General features: G+C 39.9%; 1 protein-coding gene across 1 annotated transcript; it reads left to right on the top strand.

Annotated features, from left to right (window-relative positions):
- The first annotated feature begins 230 nt into the window (after positions 1 to 230).
- On the top strand, positions 231 to 19,236 carry TCF24 (transcription factor 24). The gene is made up of 3 exons (XM_036751159.1): positions 231 to 524; positions 2,558 to 2,996; positions 14,408 to 19,236. Exons 2-3 carry the CDS (start codon positions 2,607 to 2,609, stop codon positions 14,519 to 14,521), a joined length of 504 nt encoding a protein of 167 aa, XP_036607054.1. The 5' UTR covers positions 231 to 524; positions 2,558 to 2,606; the 3' UTR covers positions 14,522 to 19,236.
- The last annotated feature ends 623 nt before the right edge of the window (positions 19,237 to 19,859 follow it).

The raw sequence follows: 19,859 nt of genomic DNA, 5'->3' as shown, positions 1-19,859 counted from the left end.
CAATCCAAGCATGACTACAGGGTCTGGGAAAGAACCTGACTGGTGGTGGTGGACTATGGTCGCCTCTTGTCACAACCATAGCTAGTGACCCCTCCCCCCACCTTCGCTTAACTCCTGGAGGGAGGAGGGAGGTGTCGGCTGTCAGACTGCAGTGGGAGCCCCCAATTCTCCCCCTTCCTCCCTCCTCCCACCCAACAGCAGTTTGATTAATGACTCTCCAGGCAGGAAAGGGGCGGCAACCCTGAGAAGGGGACCCTCAGGTAGTTAGTTGCGGATTTCCCAGTCCTTTGCAACTGTAGGCGGATGGAGAGAGACCTCGCAAACAAACCAGACCATCAGTAATTAATAAAAAGGCGCTTCGGCGACCAGACCCGAGGCTCCAGCAGAAAGAACTGCAATGTGAGGAGCCAGCAGACTGACCCGGCCCTCGAAGAGTACACCCGACCTAGGACAGACAGGCAGCTCCCAAGCTGTGCCCTCTCCTTCAGGGGAAGCCTCGCTCCCGACGGCTCCAGGAAGAAAAGGTGAGCAGCGGGGCAAAGAGCAGTCCAGCAAGTCCTGGGGACCATCCCCTCTAGCCTCATCCCCTCTAGAGACCGTACCTCTACCTCCTCCCTCCTTTTTATGCGCCAGCCCTACTTGAACTAGCTGGGGCCAGGCGAGGAGGTGGGCTGCGTGAGGTGCGGCGGGCTGAGCTTCGCCCAGCTCCCCACTTGCGACTGATGCTGGGGAATCTTCTCTGTCCCCTCCTTTCCTACTGAGCCTTGCATGAGAATATTTCCTCGGAAGGATGATCTAAAAGTCAGAGAGTTACGCCCTACGCTTTCCTTGCCCTCCCCTTTGGCAGACAGGCGCGGGGTGAAGGGGAGTATGGGATCATGGGCTCAGTTGGAAGGGACCTTTACAAATGAGGAAACTGAGGATCAGAGCAACGTGCCCAGGATTACTCAAATACTTAAATAAGTAAATCTGCATCAGCTGATTCTTTACAGTATCATTTCCTGACTGAATTGCTTGAGGTTTGTTTGTTTTGTTTTAAGCACTGAGTTTGGCTTTTCCGCGGAAAGCAAGGGGATGTAGTTGGGAGAGCAGAGACCTGGGGCGAGGCAACTAATTTTCAAATCAGATCTGCCTCTTGCTAGCTGCAAATGTGAACTCGAGGAAATGATTTCACATCTCTGAGAGTTTCCTAATCGGTAATAGATGGACGTAATCAGAGGGACACATTAGACAGCGAGTAAGACCTTTGGAAACACTCCGATAAATTCGAAAGTATTTTTTCTTTTGGGTGGAATTGGTTGGTCTCAGGAATGGGGAAATTTGTTCTGTGAAGTTTGGAATCAAAGGGCCGCACTTGAGGACCAAGAGGGCCACATGTGCCCTCGAGGCCGAAGGTTCCCCACCCCTGGAAGGCACTAGTCAAGTAAACCAGCTACCAGCTGTGGGAGAGGAGGTAGGAGTGAACAGAATGAAATGAAAAGGCAGCTTCGAAAACGTCACTTAAGATTATAAAGTCCGGTGGTACCTGCAGTGACAGGGCTAAGTTCACTATCGGGATCGATTATTGATTATGTATCTATCAGTGGCACGAGACTGAGTCAAATTAAGTGAGTATAGTAGTGTGCAAGGGACTCTATAACTGTGTCTCTAGTCAGTTCGTTTATGGCTTCCCATTCTGGGAATAACTTCCATCCCTCCACTTAAAGCGTGTAACCAAGAACAGCTATTCAGAGCCTGGAGTTAGGTGTCCAGTAGTATTTTGTTTTTTCCTTCGGTGGGTACACCTCTGAGTTCCTTATCTCAGGTAAAGGAGAGGAAAAGTTCAATAACCACTGCAGAGCCAATCTGCTGACCACTTTTATCCCGGAGGGGGGAAATTCTCAAGACCCTTTAAACCTTTTCACTGGAAGTTGGTCTCTTGCCGAAAGATCCGAAAAAAATTGTCTCATTAAAATTTATCTTTTAAAACTTCGCTGCAAAGTATGTAATGAAGCAATTTCGAGACATCTCCTTACCAAATGTTCACACTGATGATTTGTGCCCGACCTGTGGTAGAACCTTCCGAGCTCATACTCGTTTCGTCATCCAACTCTGACCCCAACATCTTAATGTCATTTTGGTCCTTTTCGATTATCAGGGACAACAGCCAACGGGAAAAGTACAGCTTGAGGTGTTGGATGGTTTTCTAGTGCCTGGGTAGAATGCTTAATTGAATTTACAATTCGGCTTTTCTCTGGATGCCCCAGGCTGCATATTTAAGAGTTATGTTTTCGGGTATAAGACTGGGACCTGGGTTTACCAGGTAATTGAATTCAGAAGCTTCTCCTGGCTAAGCCAGAAGCCTGAACTGTGCACACTGGAAAGGGGCCTCGTACTAGTTCATTAGTTCTCTAGAAGTCGGGGAATAGATGGATGTCCATCTAGGGGAGGAGGGCTCCGCTAGCCTGTCTCCCTTCCGGTCCAGCTGCCACTTCAGCTAGTGCTCTCCCGGCTGCGGACAGGCAGAGGTGGGCAGTGGCCCCAAGCCGGGCTCATGGCTGTTTCTGTTTGGTCGCAGGTTGCAGTTTGCAGGTAGATCAAGTAGCTCATTGCCTAAGAAGACGCCCATGGACTGCAGCAGCAGAGGCTCTGGGAGCAGCCAGCCCAAATCCAGCCCCGAGTCTGATCCGCCGTTCCCCACTACGGCCGCTGCCCGGGACGCTGGCAGTTCTCCGGTCGCGCCCGGGCCAGGACCCCGGGCAGGGAGCGGGAGGCCGGCCGCTGCGAACGCTGCCCGGGAGCGTAGTCGGGTGCAGACTTTGCGGCATGCCTTCCTGGAGCTTCAGAGGACCCTGCCCTCTGTGCCTCCAGACACCAAGCTCTCCAAGCTCGACGTGCTACTGCTGGCCACCACCTATATCGCCCACCTCACCCGCAGCCTTCAGGACGAGGAGGACGCGCCCTCAGACCCAGGGCTGGGAGCTCTACGAGGCGATGGCTACTTGCATCCGGTCAAGGTAGGCTCCCGCAGCCCCGGGGTTCCATCCTGGAGCTTGAAAACCAGTCCGCTTGGAACGAGAGCGCTCGAGTCTCGTCCAATCTAAACCAATTCAGTTCAGTAAATATTTCTTTAAGCAGCTGATGAGTGAAGAGCTCCGTGCACTGCACTGGGGGAGACGCAAAGTTTAGACAAGATTCTATTCTTAACTCTTGGTCTCAGCCTTGCAAGGGAGATACAACATTTAACTGTAATAGATCATATTAGGACTTTGGAAACGGGGCAAAGTTAAAGCATTGTTTGTCAGGATTATTCCATATGTGCTTTACTTGCAGAACCTGGGATCTCCCTCCTTCAGATCCTGCGCCTCCTCCCCTCCCTTTGGTCACATATAAGCCTTTTTATGGTCAGCTCCTAGCTGTCCACAAGCAAGGAACCTGCCGTTGCTTCTGGGGTAAGGGATAGGTAGTTACGCGGTGCGCTCTATGAAGTATAGTAACAGATTTGAGCATCTATGGGCAGAGGACTCGAGTCTCGTCACTGCTACATAGAAGCTGTGTGGTCTTAGCTAAGCTATAATCTCGCAGGGCTTCAGTTTCTTCCTGTGTAAAATGAGAGGGTTGGACTGGGTGCTCCCCAAGGTCTCCTCTTTGAGCCTATGTCTTTGTGTTCAAACACCGCCAGTTTTTTCAAAGATCTCTTCCCACTGGCCACAAGGGACTCTCCATACTCTGCCTTGTCTCATCACCTCTTCCTATTCCGTCACTAAGTGGGAGTTTTCTTTGCTTTCGCTTTATTAAGGAAAGTGCACTTAGGCGCCCTGCCTCGAAGACTGTTGGCGTTGGAAGAGACTAGTAACACGTGTTTTTCAGCTATTCTTCCATCTCTGATTTCGATTTCTTTTTAGATGATATTGGTTTCCAATATACTTCGGCGGCTACCCGCAAGTGAATTTTTTGGAGGTTTCTAACCTCCGCATTTGTTGTTTTTGTTTTTACATATCACATTATTTGCATCACGGCATTTCCTGATGGTTAGGATGGCATCGAAGCTTTTAAATTTCCCATTAGTTAAATGAAATATCGTTCGCAAAACCCTAGCTACCCGAGAAAATTCCCTTTATCTGGTGTAGCACTTTAGAAACTAGAAAGCACACAATTCATTTAACATTTAGTATTTCAGACGACCCCTGTCACAAATTAGGAACGTGTCAAGGACAGATTAAAACGCCCCTGTGTGAAAAGTTGTCATTTAAGGGTGAGGAGTTGAGATCGCGGTGGAGAAAACACTTACACAGCAGAAGTCACACATCTTTTTTTCTTTAAAAAGTTTTATTGATACGTTTTGTTTTTACATTATAAACATCTACAGATTTTTTCCACCCCATAAGAGGTGTCATAACAAGTAAAACAAGTAAATAAAACTAATAATATAGTGACCTTATCAGAAAGGGCACAGTAACATTTCACAGCTGTAGCAATTCCCTTTCTTTTTTAAAAAGTTTTTTCAATTAATAGAAAGCTATTTTCCCTCCCACATCCTAACTCATTAAAATTTAGAAAAGGGAAACAATTTCCTTGTAACAAATATAATCAAGCAAAAACAAATTCCATCATTGACTCTATACAAATACACACATCTCATTCTGCATCCAAAATCTATCACCCTCTCAGGAGGTTTCATCATCTATCCGGTGGAATCATGGCTTGTCATTATATTGATCATAAATCTTACAGCTTTCAAAGTTTTTATTTTGTCTTTACGGTGTTATGTAAATTGTTCTTTTGTTCCTGCTCATTTCATTGGTTTATTAAAATCTTCAAAATTGTTCATTTTTGTAATTAAGACATTATAGTATAAATCAATTGTTCTCAGAGCATGGTCCAGGGCCCCCCTAATTGTTCTCAAGACTCTCTCAAGGGGTCTCTGAGGTCAAAATTATTATCATAATAATTCTAAGATGTTTTAATTTATAGTGAAACAAGTTTCACTAGACAAAGGCCACACAAACCAAAGCTCTTTGGAATATTCAATAATTTTTAAGAATGTAAAGGGGTCTCAAGACCAACAAATTTGAGTACAGCTAGTATAAATTGTTCTTCAGGTTCTAGTTATTTCACCCTGCATCAATTCATAGAAGTCTTCCCATGTTTCTTTGAAATAATCTTTTTCCTTATTTCTTATAGCAAAACAGCATTCCGCAACATTCATATACCACAGATTATTCAGCCATTCCTCAACTGTCACACATCTTTCAAGTATCATTTAAAATACGGACCTCTAGTCCTTTATCAACCATCAATGCTGATGATACTACAGTACCAGGGATGCTGAAGGACAGCACAGTCTACCCAAGGAGTAGATGCTGCAGTGGGTGTAAACAGAGAAGTCCTCCAGATGTTCCACCATCCTTCAAAAAAATACAAATTATGTGACTTTTTCTGATAAAACATTAGAAAAATTCAGATGCTATCATATTCATTTTCCCCCCAAAAGCTCTATAAGGTTAAAAAGATATTTTCATAAAGTATGAAGCAGCAAGTATAGTAAAAACTCTAAAAGTAGGTTACACCCGAATATTAGTGCTCCTACCAAGTCAGGAGGAAATTGAGTGAATGACTTGAAAGAACTGTGATATTTATTTATGACATCAGTGTAACAAGCTGAAACATATTTGAGACACATGGGATCAGTTCTTTTTTTTTTTCAGCAGTTTCAAACTTTCTATAACACAATTATTCCATAGCACAATTGCATTCCTTTGCAAAGTGAGCCAAAATAATTCTTTAGCTACCATAATTACATATCCAAAAAAGGCCACAGCTTTTCAGTAAAATGTTACCACCTCATTATATTTAGACACTAAATCCTACTCTTTCTCCTATTGATACATTTTTAAAAGCTTTTATTTAGGTATTTGTCAAGAATATGTCTTCTTGACAGATTGGGGGAGGATAATCAGAAGCAAAAACTTTTGAGGAAGGACAGGGTCAAAGGAGAGAATAGAATAAATGGGGCGGGTGGGATAGGATGGAGGGAAATACAGTTAGCCTTTCACAACATGACTGTTATGGAAGTATTTTGCATGACTACACAGGTATAACCTAAATTGAATTGCTTGTCTTCTCATTGAGGGTGGGTGGGGAGGGAGGAAGGGAGAGAATGTGGAATTCAAAGTTTTAAAAATGAATGTTAAAATTGTTTTTACTTGCAACTGGGAAATAAGATATACTGGCAATGGCATATAGAAATCTGTCTTGCCCTACAAGAAAATAGAAGGGAAGTTCCATTGGTCATAATTCTTCTTTACAACTTGACTATTATGTAAATAAGTTCAATGAGAAGTTATATGTGGAAGATATATGGGATTCCATGCCATCTTGGGGAGGGAGGAGTGGGGGCTAGAAAATCTGGAAATCAAAATCATGTGGACCTGAGTGTTGTAAACTAAAAATAAAAAATCTTAATTATAAGAATGGGAGGGAGGGTTGATAGAAGGGAGGGCAGATTGGGGGAAGGGAGTAATCAGAATGCACGCCATCTTGGGGTGGGAGGAGGGGAAAAATGTGGAGAAAATTAGGAGCTCAAAATCTTGTGAAAGTGAATGTTGAAAACTAAAAATAAATTAATAAAAAGGGGGAAAAAGAATGTCTTCTTCATAGGTTTTCCAAAGTTTAATTTTTTAAATTTCAATTTTCTTATTTCAAATTCCTTTATTTTAGTAAAACAGTGAAAGTAAATAGTTTAAAATATTCTGTAGTTTTCAGTTTGGTATTGGATTCAATGTGCAGAGGGAGAAGGGGACCAACAAAATGAGATTTTACAATCAGTGAACAGGAACTTGACCTTCCTCTATAGTCAGTTTAATACCAAGTCCACTGTCAGTGTTCAACCAGAAATAAGTAATAATTGAACCTTTAATAATCACTACAATATGCTACAGAGGAGAGCCACCAATAGGAAGTGACCTCAAAATAGTGAAAGTTTTGACAAAGGGGCATTATACAAATGGAATCCAAGAGACTGATAAACTCAAGCCATTTCTGTTTTTAAGTATAGAAACTATATAGAGGAGAGGGAAGGGAAGCTCAGGCACAAACATTCTAAGAGAGTACAAATTTAAAATTCATTAAGTTATTCATACTGGAATTATAATATTACATTGTACTGTTTCCATATACATTACACTATTACTCAACCATATTATTGTTAGACATGTTAAAATGGCACTTACCATATGGTCTAAAAGTTTATTTTAATAGCAAGCATATTTAAATAACAATAAAAAGTATCCATTAAGCATATCCCTGTGCACAATATAATTCACTGTAATAGCAAACATTTATCCAATGCTTTCCTCACTACAATCCTGTGAGGTAGGAAGTAAAGTAATGTGGTCTAAACTTGTGATTTCATTGTTGTGAAATCTTTCTTCCATTTTACAGAAATCTGCAACTCATCTGTAATACATAATTTAAGAGAGGTGTCTGGGATACAGTGGCTTGAAATGGTTACACAGCAAGTATGTGTAAGGACTTGAAGAGGCAGAGCGAGAACCAGAACCAGAAACTGCCTCTCTCTGAAGTACAGTGTCCCAAAAATCTTAGTGCAGTTTTAAGCCCCAATAGCTAAAAACTGTGCAAAATTTTTGGATCACTCTGTATTATCTCCATTTTACAGATGAGAAAACTGAAGACGGAGAACTTAAATGAGTCCTAGAGTGACAAAGCTAGCGTCAGAACTGGGACTCTAATTCGGGTCTCCCAACTCCAGATTCTGTACTTTCTATTTTCTGTCACCACCAAGCTGCATCTCCAAAGATTTTTTTCTTGTTTACTTAGACACATACTGACCATCTTCAGCAATACAATGTTAGGTCCTTGAGAGCAGAGATTGTTTCACTCTTTGCATTTTTATACCCAGTACTTAGTACAGTAGAGGCAACTAGCAAATCAGTGCTTTTTTGATGAGGTTGGTTGTGATCTTTGCCCTCCTGCAATAATCATTTGACATTCATTCACTATCCTTTGTTATTTTTGTTGCTGAGTCACTTCAGTCATGTCTTGACTCTTCTTGACCCTTTTGGGGGCTTTCTTGGCAAAGATACCAGAGTGGTTTGCCATTTCCTTCTCCAGTTCATCTTACAGGTGAGGAATTGAGGCAAACAGGGTTAAGTAACTTGCCCAGGGTCACACAGCTAGAAAGTGTCTGAGGCTGGATTTAACTCAGGTCTGGCACTCTATCCACTGCTCTACTTAACTGCTCCATGCACCATATAATTTTAGAAAAAAATTCAAGTTGTTTTCACTTTTGATCTATATGCCATTTATAGCCCTGTAACATTAGTCATTGACATCTAGCAGAACAGGGATTTTTTTCTTTCCTTAATTCACTTGAATTATTTCATAAGGAAACTGCGGAGTTTTGCTGACTAGCAATAGTTATTTGTTATTAACACAGCAATTGATTTTGAAATAGGTTCACCCATTCAACAAATGTTTATTAAGGCTTTTTAGGTACTTACGCTATTCTAGATCTTCCAGAAATGAATGATAGATCTCTTTCCTCAAAGAGCTATTTTTCTAGCTGGAAAGATGAGACAAATAACTCAACAGTAATACAAAGAAGGGAACAAATCAAACATTAAGGGGGTTCTGAGCAGAAAAATTTGATAGACATCGTTGAAATAAACTGCTATGGATTTTGGTTTTAATATATCTTTAAATACTTAGTCTAAGCCATTAGTTGGAATGCGTAAGGATCAGACATATTTTGTTTACCTGAATTTTCCAGTTTCTATAAACCATGGTGGTTGTGAGTAGGTAATTTTGTAACCCTAGTAATTGAGAACAGGGAGATGAAGATAAATTCTTTTTCTCGATTCTTGACAGTCTCATAGTCATCGTTAGTCAACCATTAATTCAATTCAATGCACCTACTATGAGAATAGCACTATAGGAGATAGCCTGCAACTGACAAAAAGAGAAAGAATTCTCATGGTAGAAATGCCAGAGATGTGATATAGAAGGCAAAGGCTATGTCTAGAGGTATGCTCCTAGAGGTTAGTTTTTCTGGCAAATTCAAGATATTAATTTGTTGGGGTTTTTTATTAACTTAGCATTTGGCTCATCTAAAAATGCAGTGTGCATAAACATTTCTAAATAATTGTGGAAACTTCTGCTCATTCAGAATAGCAACTACTCTGCCTTTTATGGTCTGAGAAAGTAGCCTGGGGCATTGAGAGGTTAAATATCCAGAATCCCCAAACCCCAGAGTGTCTTGAACCTAGTTCTCCCTGATTCAGGCTGCTTGAAGCACTGTACCAGACTGCCATTCAACTAGGGATCTGCTATATTTCAAAATAGTATACATCTTTCCAGGAAATATTCCTGTTGGGATTGTGTTCATTTCCTTCATTTGCATGTATGTAGATTTTAAAGTGTGTGACACCTTTTTATTTACATTATATCATTTGAACTTCACAACAACCCCTTGAGAAAGGTAATACCAATATTATCTCCATCGTACATATGAGGCGACCAAGACTCCCTGCAGTTGTGATTTGTGGTTGGCAGTTGCAGCTAACAAAATGCAAACTCAAGTTTTCTGGCTCCAAGTCCAGCTTTCTTTGCATGATAACTCATCCTTCTGCTGCTTTTCAAAGTGATGCTAAATAATCATTTGAAGAGTGAAATCAACTGGTTATTTTAGTGTCATGTCGACTAGCCAAAGTGGCCAATTCATTTTCTTTGAAATGTCTAATTTAAAGTTCCCACATTTCTGGCTCATGATCAGTTCGATCAATTAACTGAAACAAAAAACAAAGATTTACTAAGTATTTACTACATGCCAGCCATTTTGCTAAGCACTGGGGTTACAAAGAAAAGAGAAAACAATCCCAGTCTTCAAAGAGCTCACATTTTAATTGGGGAAGACAACATGTAGATAACCAGGTTTTGTCGTTGTTATTCAGTTCTGTCCAGCTCTTCGTGACGCTATTTGGGTTTTCTTGACAAATATATTGAAGTGGTTTATAGGGTTAAGTGACTTGCCCAAGGTCAACATAGCCAGTGAGAGTCTGAGGCCAGATTTGGACTCAGGAAGAGGACTCTTCCTGATTCTAGGCTCAATGCTCTATCTGCTGAGCCACCTAGCAGCCCTAGAGATAAGGCAGTACATGATTTGTAAAGAAGAGACAGAAGGGAATCTCAGAAGGAAAGACTCTGGGGTAGGGGTGTTGGAGGAAAGGGGGGAAAGGCCTTCTGCAGAAGGTGGGATCTGAACTGAATCTTGAAGGAAGCCATAGAAAGCTAAGAGGGAGGGCTTTCCAGGTGCGGGGGACAGCCAAGGCTAAAGTACTAAGACAGAAAATGGAGTGTCTTGTACAGGGAATAGTAAGCAGGTAATCACCATGGTAGAGTGGGCAAAGAAAAGAAAAACAGAAGAAGACTTGAGTGGTAGCAAGGTTATGAAGAGCTTTAAATGACAAACAGCAGACATTATATTCGATCATATTGGGTTGGATTTTTTTTTTTGCTGTTTTCAATCAATAAGCATTTATTAAATACCCACTCTATGCTATGTGAAGGGCAGCTGGGTGGTCCAGGGGATAGAGCACTGGGCTTAGAATCAGGATGTGTCATCTTCATGAGTTCAAATCTAGCCTCAGATGCAGACACTAGCTGTGTGACCCTGGGCAACTCACTTAACCCCATTTGCCTCAGTTTCCTCATCTGTAAAATGGTCTGGAGAAAAAAATTGGCAAAGCACTCCAATATCCTTGCCAAGAAAACTTCAAGTGTGGTCACAGAGAATCAGACACAACTAAAATGACTCAACAACAAGAAGAACAAAAAATGCTCTCTGAATTGTGCTGGAGCTGAAAACAATGAAACAAAGTAGATTTCCATCCATTGGGCAATGACTAAGCAGATGTGGGTGTACAAATTAATGAAGTATGAGGCAAGCTCCTACTATGTGCTGGGCATTGTCCTACCTACTAGGAATATTTAAGCAAAAATTAAAATATCATCTGCCCTCAAAGAACTTACTTGCATAGCTTTAATGAACTGATACAGAGGGAGGTAAATAGAACTAGGGAAGCCAAAGGCACTATGACTATAACAATGTAAATGAAAAGAATACTAAAACCAAAGTGAAGTTCCTTCCTCCTCTCCCTGCAAAAAAAAAAAAAAAAGAATGAAAAGAATCATCTGGTACAAGATTTCTCACCCTTTCCTGTGTCATGGACCCTTTTGGCAATCTGGTGATGCCTATGGATTCCTTCCCAGAAGAGTATTTTAAAAGCATGAAATAAAATGCATAGGATTGCAAAGGAAATAAATTATATTGAAACACAGTTATTCATTTTTAAAAAATGTCCCAGGTTAAGAACCCCTCATCTAGTGTAAACCCCCTTCACTTTACGGAGGCTGTGAAAAGACTTACATGTACTGATACAAAATGAAGTGAGCAGAACCAGGAGAACATTGTACACAATAACAGCAACATTGTAAATAATCGACTGTGAGGGACTTAGCTAATCTCAACAGTGCAATGATCCAAAATGATTCCAAAGGGCTCATGATGAAAAATGCTGTCCACCTCCAGATGGAGAACTGATGCAGTCTGAAAACAGATTGAAGTATACTACTTATTTCTTTTTTTGTGTGGGTTTTAAAAAAATTTAGTCTGTGTTTTCTTTCACAACATGACTAATATGGAAATATGCTCTGCATGACTGCACTTGTATAGCCTATATCAAATTGCCATCTTGGGGGTGGGAGTGGGAGAGAGAGAGAATTTGGAACTCAAAATTTAAAAAGAATGTTAAAAGGTTGTTTTTACATGTAATTGTGGGAGAGGAAAAAAAACAAATGAGCAGGCTGAGACTCAAAGATATAGTCACTTTACTAAGTAACAACAGAGCCAGTGAGTGACAGAGGTCTAGAACCCAGGCCTCCTGATGTCTAGTTTAAGGCACTGATTGAGCATCGATTTCCATTCACTGTTGTGCTATGTTATTCCTGTCCTTTTATGTGTTCTTATCTCTAGTTTAGAGCTTAGCACATTATAAGTGTTTAAGTATTTGGTAAATTGAATTGCCAGGTATTAGTGTCCTGGTGATAGCCTCATAGTGGAGACCTTGGTGTAGATATAGATGTATGCCATGGGACCAGGAAGTAACAGGACTGATTTTCATAAGACATATAATACTAATAATAGCTAGCATTTACATAGCACTTTAAGGTTCTCAAAGTGCTTTACATATTTTATATCATTTGATCCTCTCAACAGCCCTGTGGGGTAGATGCTATAATTATCTCAATTTTTACAGATGAGGAAAGAGAAGCTGATAGAGGCTAAGTGACTTGCTTTTCCAGGGTCACACAGCTAGTGAATATTGGAAACAGGAGTCTTTCTGACTCCATCCTCAGCACTCTATATGCTACCCCAAACTGCTTCCTTAAAGCCTAAAAATATTTTATTGCCATACCTTCTACAGTCTATTATGAACACTGTATCTGGAAATGTGTACCATTTGCAACTACACATAAAAGTAATTTTCATGTTTTTGTATATATTTTTACATTTTAGTAGAATCATGCTAAGTGAAATCATGGGAGTTGAGGGCACCTTTACATGATATAAACAACACAGTTCTGTGTCATAACTGGAGTAATAATGGTTGTGTGAACTTTGTGGTACTCATTAATTGACTCATTGATTAATTAAGTAATTAATTAATTGGAAGAGAAGTATCTTATTTCTGCTCAGTGTTCCCTACTGTTACATTTAGCATCCTCTTTTTAGGTAATGTATAAAAAATAGCATAGCTAGAAAACTCTCCAAAGATCATATTCATGAAGGATGCTAAAGGCATAGATTATTTCAAGGCACATTACATTATGGGCAAAATATTTCTTCTGAGATGATTCTCTTAATAAAAATAATTTGCAAAGCGCTTTCAAGCTTACAGCTCCTCCGAGTTTTACAATGTCTCTGTGATGTAGGAACAACAAGTATTATTCTCCCTTTTGAATAGATGAAGAAACCAAGGCTCAGAGTATTTAAGCAACTTTCTAATAGTCACAGAGCCAATGAGTGTTTGAAATAAAATTCAAATCCAAGTCTTTCTGACTCTAAGGTCGGTACTCTGTTTGGCCATGTTGCCATTAGGGGCCTTGTAGTCCATAGGGTCCTTGTAGCATAAGTTTTTTTTTTTAATTTCATTATTAAATTTCTATGGGATGGAAAGAATTAAATTATATGGTTTGAATGGATTTTTAAAATAACGTTAATAGAAATCAATACAGACATAACAAAAACGTATAAACAATATCTAAATAATTTTGACATAGTTGTCTAAAAGATAGAAAATGTAATCCCTCAAGTGGTTATCAACCCAACAATAGACATTCTGATCTTTCCAATTATACAGATGTTTGCTATCAAGTAGGTAAAACATCTGGATGATTAAATTTTTCATTATAATGGTTTGGCATTGTGTAGATACTATCATGTATAGTTTTTTTTAGAGGGCTGCTGTTGGTGTTTTGTTGGGTTTTGTTGTTATTGTCGCTGTTTGTTTTGAGATCAGCTCTCTCTATCTCACCTTGGCTGGAAGTATAGCAGGGTCTCATGGACCAGACCTCACTGCTGATCAGCATGGAAGCTTGGACCTGCTCAGTTTCCAAACTGGTCTGGTTTGCCTCTTTTTGGGCAGCCCGGTGGTTCCCCTGTTCCTGGGGGACCACTATATTGGTGCCAGACTTAGTGTGACCACCTTTGTCCCTACCAAACTCAAGTAAATCACCAGCCTCAGACTCTCCAGTAGAAGGCATTACAGGCCTGAGCCATTCATTCTCCTCTTCCTATCCCCACTCCCAACATCTAAACTGAAGTTTTAGACCAGATGTAGGAATAGGACCTGGATCTGTGATGTCATTGGCAAAGGGAATTCTCAGATAAGGAAAGTCCCCCTACCAATGCAGGTTAGTACTTTATCTACAATTTATAATCTTTGAGAGTTGCTTAGAGCACTCAGGGGTTAAATATGTATGTAAAAGTCATGTAACCAGTATGAGTCAGAGGCAGGGCATGAACTGAGGTCTTCCTGGTAGGGCCACTTCTCTGTCCAGTACATCATGCTGCCATGCTGTCCAATAGCAAATATAATGAGGTTTAAAATAAAAACATCTTGGTGCACACCTGTAGATACATTTTATATAGTTTAGTTGGGGGGTGGGATGGTAAATTCTGAGGGGTATTTTAAAAAATGATAAATATTTGTGTTGAGAAAGTTTCCGAAACTGGACATTTTTCTCTCAGGGTTATTGAATTGGTCTGTTTATTTCAGGAATCAGTAAGCAAATTAAATATATATGTGGTGATATTTTGAATCTCATTTGAATATTTTTTTTCTTTTAGAAATGGCCCATGCGATCAAGATTATACATCGGTGCTACAGGCCAGTTTCTGAGTCATTCTGTGCTAGAAGAAAAACCCACCCCGGGAGATGCCTCAGCAGACTCACAACCTTAGTCTCCCTTCTGCTCTGTAAAGAAACTTCTATTTATTAGAAAGATGTAATGAATACATATCTTCAGACAATAGCAATTATAATTTCTCAAAGCTTGTGAATGAAACTATATACTGGTGCTCCATTTTTTTGTTTCTAAGCTAAGTAGATGTGAAATTCAATCATTATTCTAATAAAATCTTCTATTCAGTGTTAGTCATCATAGCTTAGTATAATACATAGCATTAACAAAGCAACTAAGATTCATATACAATGAAATATGTAAATATTTGTATGTGTATATATGTTATACATACACACACAAATTCCGCTAACTGTACTATATGTGAGAAATGAAAATTTGGTGTGTTTACTCAATAACAAGCTGTGTCCATAGTTCACTGACACTCCAGTTTTTATGAAGAATAGCTTATTGGCTGGGAGTGATCCAATAAAACATTTCAATCAAATGTGCTATAGAAATCAGTTAGTTCATTATAACTGCATATGTTTGACTAGAAAAACTCTTCAGATCTAATGAGGACACAGAGATCTCCATCTCTAGCTGTTTATCCCAGTGAAAACCCACCTTGTTGACAGCATGCTGTCTAGGCGGCGGTTTGGCGATGCTCCCGGTGCTCTCTTGAATAGTTTCCTGTCTTTCCAAGTGGTCAAAACTCCAAACCAACATAAATTCTACTTTATGACACTGACTATATAACCTTCTCTTACTTCTTTCCTCTTAGCTACTATGTGTCCACAAGAACCTAGATAGTTCCATCCCCCTGGTCCTATTTCCCCAAGGTTCTGAGAACCTCCAGTCTGGGACTTCCCTGCAGTCTGGGTCTAATGAACCATAAGATTTTTACTGTTTGCTCTAGGAACAAAAGGGATGTGGGCAAAATTGTGACATAAGTAAAGTTTGTCTTTGGCACTTAACTACCCTACCCCCTGGCCCACCATGAATACTCAGTATTAAGATGTCAGGCATCAGAGGGAAAGATGCTTGGAGAAAAGAGTATTCATGAGAACCTCTTATATCATAACACTTATTCACTTATAATTCACTTATAATAAGGCAGGCAAGGTTCTTGATTAGGGCATTGTTTCATCCCAGTACTAGAAATGATCCACTCCCTTGAGGGTGTTATGAACCCCTGAAAGCAGGGCTAGGACCTTGTTTTGGTACTACATAGTAAGCACTTAATTAAAACTTACTGATAGATGGCACAATGGATAGAGCACCACACCAGCCCTAGAGTCAGGAGGACCTGCGTTCAAATCTGTGAGACCCTTGGCAAGTCACTTAACCCCAATTGTCTCTCACCCCCCCAAAAAAACTTACTGATAAATTTATTGATTTGATGTATCCCGGTTTTTAATCTGTGGATTCTCTGGCCATTTCTATAGGTCAAAACCCATCTAGGCCTTCTCAGTCTATGCAATTCTTGTCTATAATGTCACATTAACCTTCCACATAATATCAACCCAATGGGCTAGATCAAGATTCAGTCAAAAGGCCACACTTAAGGACTTAGAAGGCCACATGTGGCCTTAAGACTGCAGGTTCCCCACCCCAGGCTAGATTATTGATAATTTTTAGTATTCAAATTAAGCAAATTTGGTGGGCAGAGTTCTGTACCAAGTCGATACACATTTATTAAGAGCTCACTAGTTGCTAGACACTATGCTAAACTCTGGGAATATAAATACAAGCAAAAAGGCAGTCCCTGCCTTCAATGAACTCATATTCAAATAGGGGAAGACAACACACAAATGGAAATTGTAAAGTAGGGAGCAAGGGCAGAGAAGGTCCTTGTGGAGGCAGCATGGTGGAGAAAGAAGCCAAAGAGTCAAGAGCAAGACTTAGAAAGGAATGAAAGAGTGAACATGGCTGGCCTGGACACTTTCCTTAACATGGAGGGCCCTCAAAGAACTGATCAATCAGGCGAAGGGGCCACAGGGGCTGCTGCATTATTGTGCCGAAAGAAGTCTGGAGAGTCAGGAGTGGGGCCCAGAGAGTAATGAAGGAGTGTACCAATACTGCCCCCTCAGGCTGCCCATCTATTGCCTGTAATTTTCCACACATCACCAATCCACCTCCTTTCATACATATCTTTGATAGTGTCTTTTATATACCAAGTGGTTATGAGTAATATAACTTGCTACATCCCACCATATAGTATCGCATCACAAAGTATGTTATTTGTACTTGTAATTCTTCCCAGATTCTGTTTTCCCATGATTCCAAAAACCCTGAGGAACTATCTAGGCAGGTTCTAATCCACCAAGATATAACTCCAAATGCATGGAATGACCTCTAAGCTGTCAGTGGCCAACCTGCTTCTGGAATTGACTTGGTGGGATGATGGGAGCTGTCATATTGTGCTATAGCAGTTCTGTGTCAATCTGGTCACTGGTTTCAATTCTCCACTGGGACAGAGGGAAGGAACAGAACCAGAAAGTAGTCTGAGCTGAGACAATAGGAAAAACAACCATGATTCGTTAGAGGATTTTGCTGGAAACACAGCACAAATAGGAATCTGTTCAGTGCTTTTCCCATTTTCCTACCTAAGATCCTTCCTGCTCCCTTTTCATACCTACAAAGTCCTTTTTGTTTGTTGATAGTCTTGGATTTTTGAACCACTGGCTCTCATTGCACAGTAGAGAAATATTCTAATCACACACATCTGGTTTGTTCCTTCCCTTCTTTTTCCTTAGGCAGCCTGGGCGCATGAATATGGAACTGCTTAAAGACAGTCTGGGGGAAAGACTGACTACAGGCATTACTTCACTGGTTTGCAGCGCTTAAATTTCCTTGTGATTTTATATTTTTAAATGTGAATGTATGTTATCTACAAAGTGACTCAAATCTTGTCTTGTAAAAAATGCATAGCCTATAATAAGATTCTTCCTAAGTGATTAAATGTAGTGATAATATATGTTTGTATATTTAAATATTGCACGTGTATATATAGCCATATATTGGATGTAGCATTGGAATAAAAAGGTAGTCAAATGTGGTTTAACTTTTCAATGTGAAAGCTTATGATAAACATGTCAGGAGGAGTCTGCTTTTTGTTTAAAGGAATTCATGTAATTATAATAACTAATTGGCTCACTGTGTGCTTCTGTCAAAGCATTTTTCTAAAGCTACTCGCCTAAAAACCAGATATCAACCACCAAAGACAGCTTCAGGGCTGTGGTTTACTATTGATGGTAACTGATGTCATGTTAAAAAACAATCTCAGTTCTGGATTTTTGTAAACATCATACCTCATTTTAAAACAAATGTTCAACAGAATTAGTACAGGGTTCGTGAGGCATCTTTTAATCATGCTGTCAAACATTCTGCGGAAGCTTTGTCATTTAAAGATGCTGCTTGTTGCTGTGTGACAAAGACCATTAAAGGAAGTTAGCATTGTCACTGAACGATGGGCTAGATTCCTACCTATTACAAGGCCCAGATTTGTGGAATCTGGAAAGTGAAATAGTCATGGGGTGGGGGGAAGAGGTGCTCAGAGCAGAGAATGCGAATCCCTGCCTAGGTACAGATTAAGAGATGTGCCTATGGGGGGCAGAGGAATGGTAGAAAACACTAGCACAAGGACTCCTTTAGTACACACACACATTTATATATTTACATAGACATATATGTGTGTCCATTTATATGTTACACACACACATACAGAATCCTGGATAATTTAAGGTAGAAACACTCTTTTTGTCATTTGCTTAGAGAGAACTTGTTTGAAATTATTGGTGGTAACCGATGCCAAAGGAAAAGTGTAAGCTGTTGCTATTTACTGAAAAATTAACAGGGGATTTTATTTCCTTGGTTATAGCTTTAGCTAGACCATGTGGTTCTTTAAAACCGAAGCTGAATTTTAGTAAAATTTATTTTCCTGAAAACCACCTCAGGAGAGGCTATGTTTCAGGAAGACTTGAGTTTCAAACCCTGCTTCTGAAAGATACTGACTATGTGACCACATGCAAATCACTTAACCTTTCAATGTCCCAGGAGATTCTCTAAGACTGGAAGTTTTAAGTCAGTTGCTGATCTCAATCAGTGGATAGTGTCCATAGTGGGAGTCCACATTGGTGAAAGCACAGGGCCAGACCAGAACAAAAAGAACTTCATTTTGCATTTTTGCAAACAGCTTCCTGACCATTCATGATGAGAATGGGTAATCAATGTTCATTTTCCACTGAGATCATTATGCACTGAAAGTCCTATACAGCATCTATTTTAAAGCATTCACTTAATCAGTATGTGTTAAGTGCCTACTTTCTCCAAGGCACTGTGATATTCTCAGTGGGATACAGAATAATGTGAAAAAAATGGTCCTTGACCTCATAGAGATCTGACAATGGCCTAGTATTTTCATTTTCTCTGTTGTTTAAAATTTCCTTGGCATTGGTTTATTTATCATAGAAAGATATCCTGAGCAAGTAGCCAAGTGTCATTATGAGTGGTGACCAGCTCAAATTTCTCCTAGGTATAAGAATATTGAATAATATTTAGCCTTATTAAGGGATGAAACATATTTGTCTGCATATGAAATACTGTTTCTACCTCAAATCAGTGGGGACCTAAAAAGAAAATCAAACAATGGTGTCCAGCTTGCATTTGTTTGTTAAAACTTTTATTTTGAAAGACTGTCACAACGTATGTGTGCTCTCCCTAAATGCCCATAAAGTTCAAGTTACTTATCATTGTTAATTGTGTATTTCAGGCAAAAATAAAAAAAAATTAAGCATGGTTTCTCCAAGTGACATCTTTCTGAATATTGCCTAATTATTTCTGTAACATTTGTCATTTTAAAATGTTGGGAATTTGTAGAGTAATAAAGGAGAACAAGAGGTGATACCTTTAACAGCTATATCTAGAGGAGAATTCTTAACCAAATAAGGTGTAAAGGAAATTTTAAAAACAACAAAATATACATATCCAGCCCCTTCCTCTCCTGAGCTCTAGTCTCCAACAGCTTACTTGACTTCCTATAGGCATCTGAAATTTCAAAATGTCCAAAACGGAGTTCATTATGTTTCCTCCTAAAACCTGCTTCCTACTCCTGCCTTTCCTAATTCTGTCAAGGACACTACTAGTCTTCCAGTTAGTAAGAGTTACAATCAAGCAGGAATCTTTAACTCTTTACTCCCATGCATTCATATTCCTTCCCCCCCAATCCTTGCCATATCCAATCAATTTCCCAAGTCTTGTTTTGTTTTTAAATTTAAGTTATCATTTTTCAATGAACAAAAAATCTATTTTCTCTCCCTGCAACCTACCCCGTGGGGCAGCTAGGTGGCTCAGTGGGTCTGCGGTCAGGAAGACTTGAGTTCCATTTTCGTGGCAGA

Source organism: Trichosurus vulpecula, chromosome 1, assembly GCF_011100635.1.
Source record: "Trichosurus vulpecula isolate mTriVul1 chromosome 1, mTriVul1.pri, whole genome shotgun sequence".
In the NCBI taxonomy this organism is placed as follows: Eukaryota; Metazoa; Chordata; class Mammalia; order Diprotodontia; family Phalangeridae; genus Trichosurus; species Trichosurus vulpecula.
The sequence above is the reverse complement of the archived record's forward strand: the minus strand, read 5'-3'. Positions and strand labels throughout refer to the sequence as shown.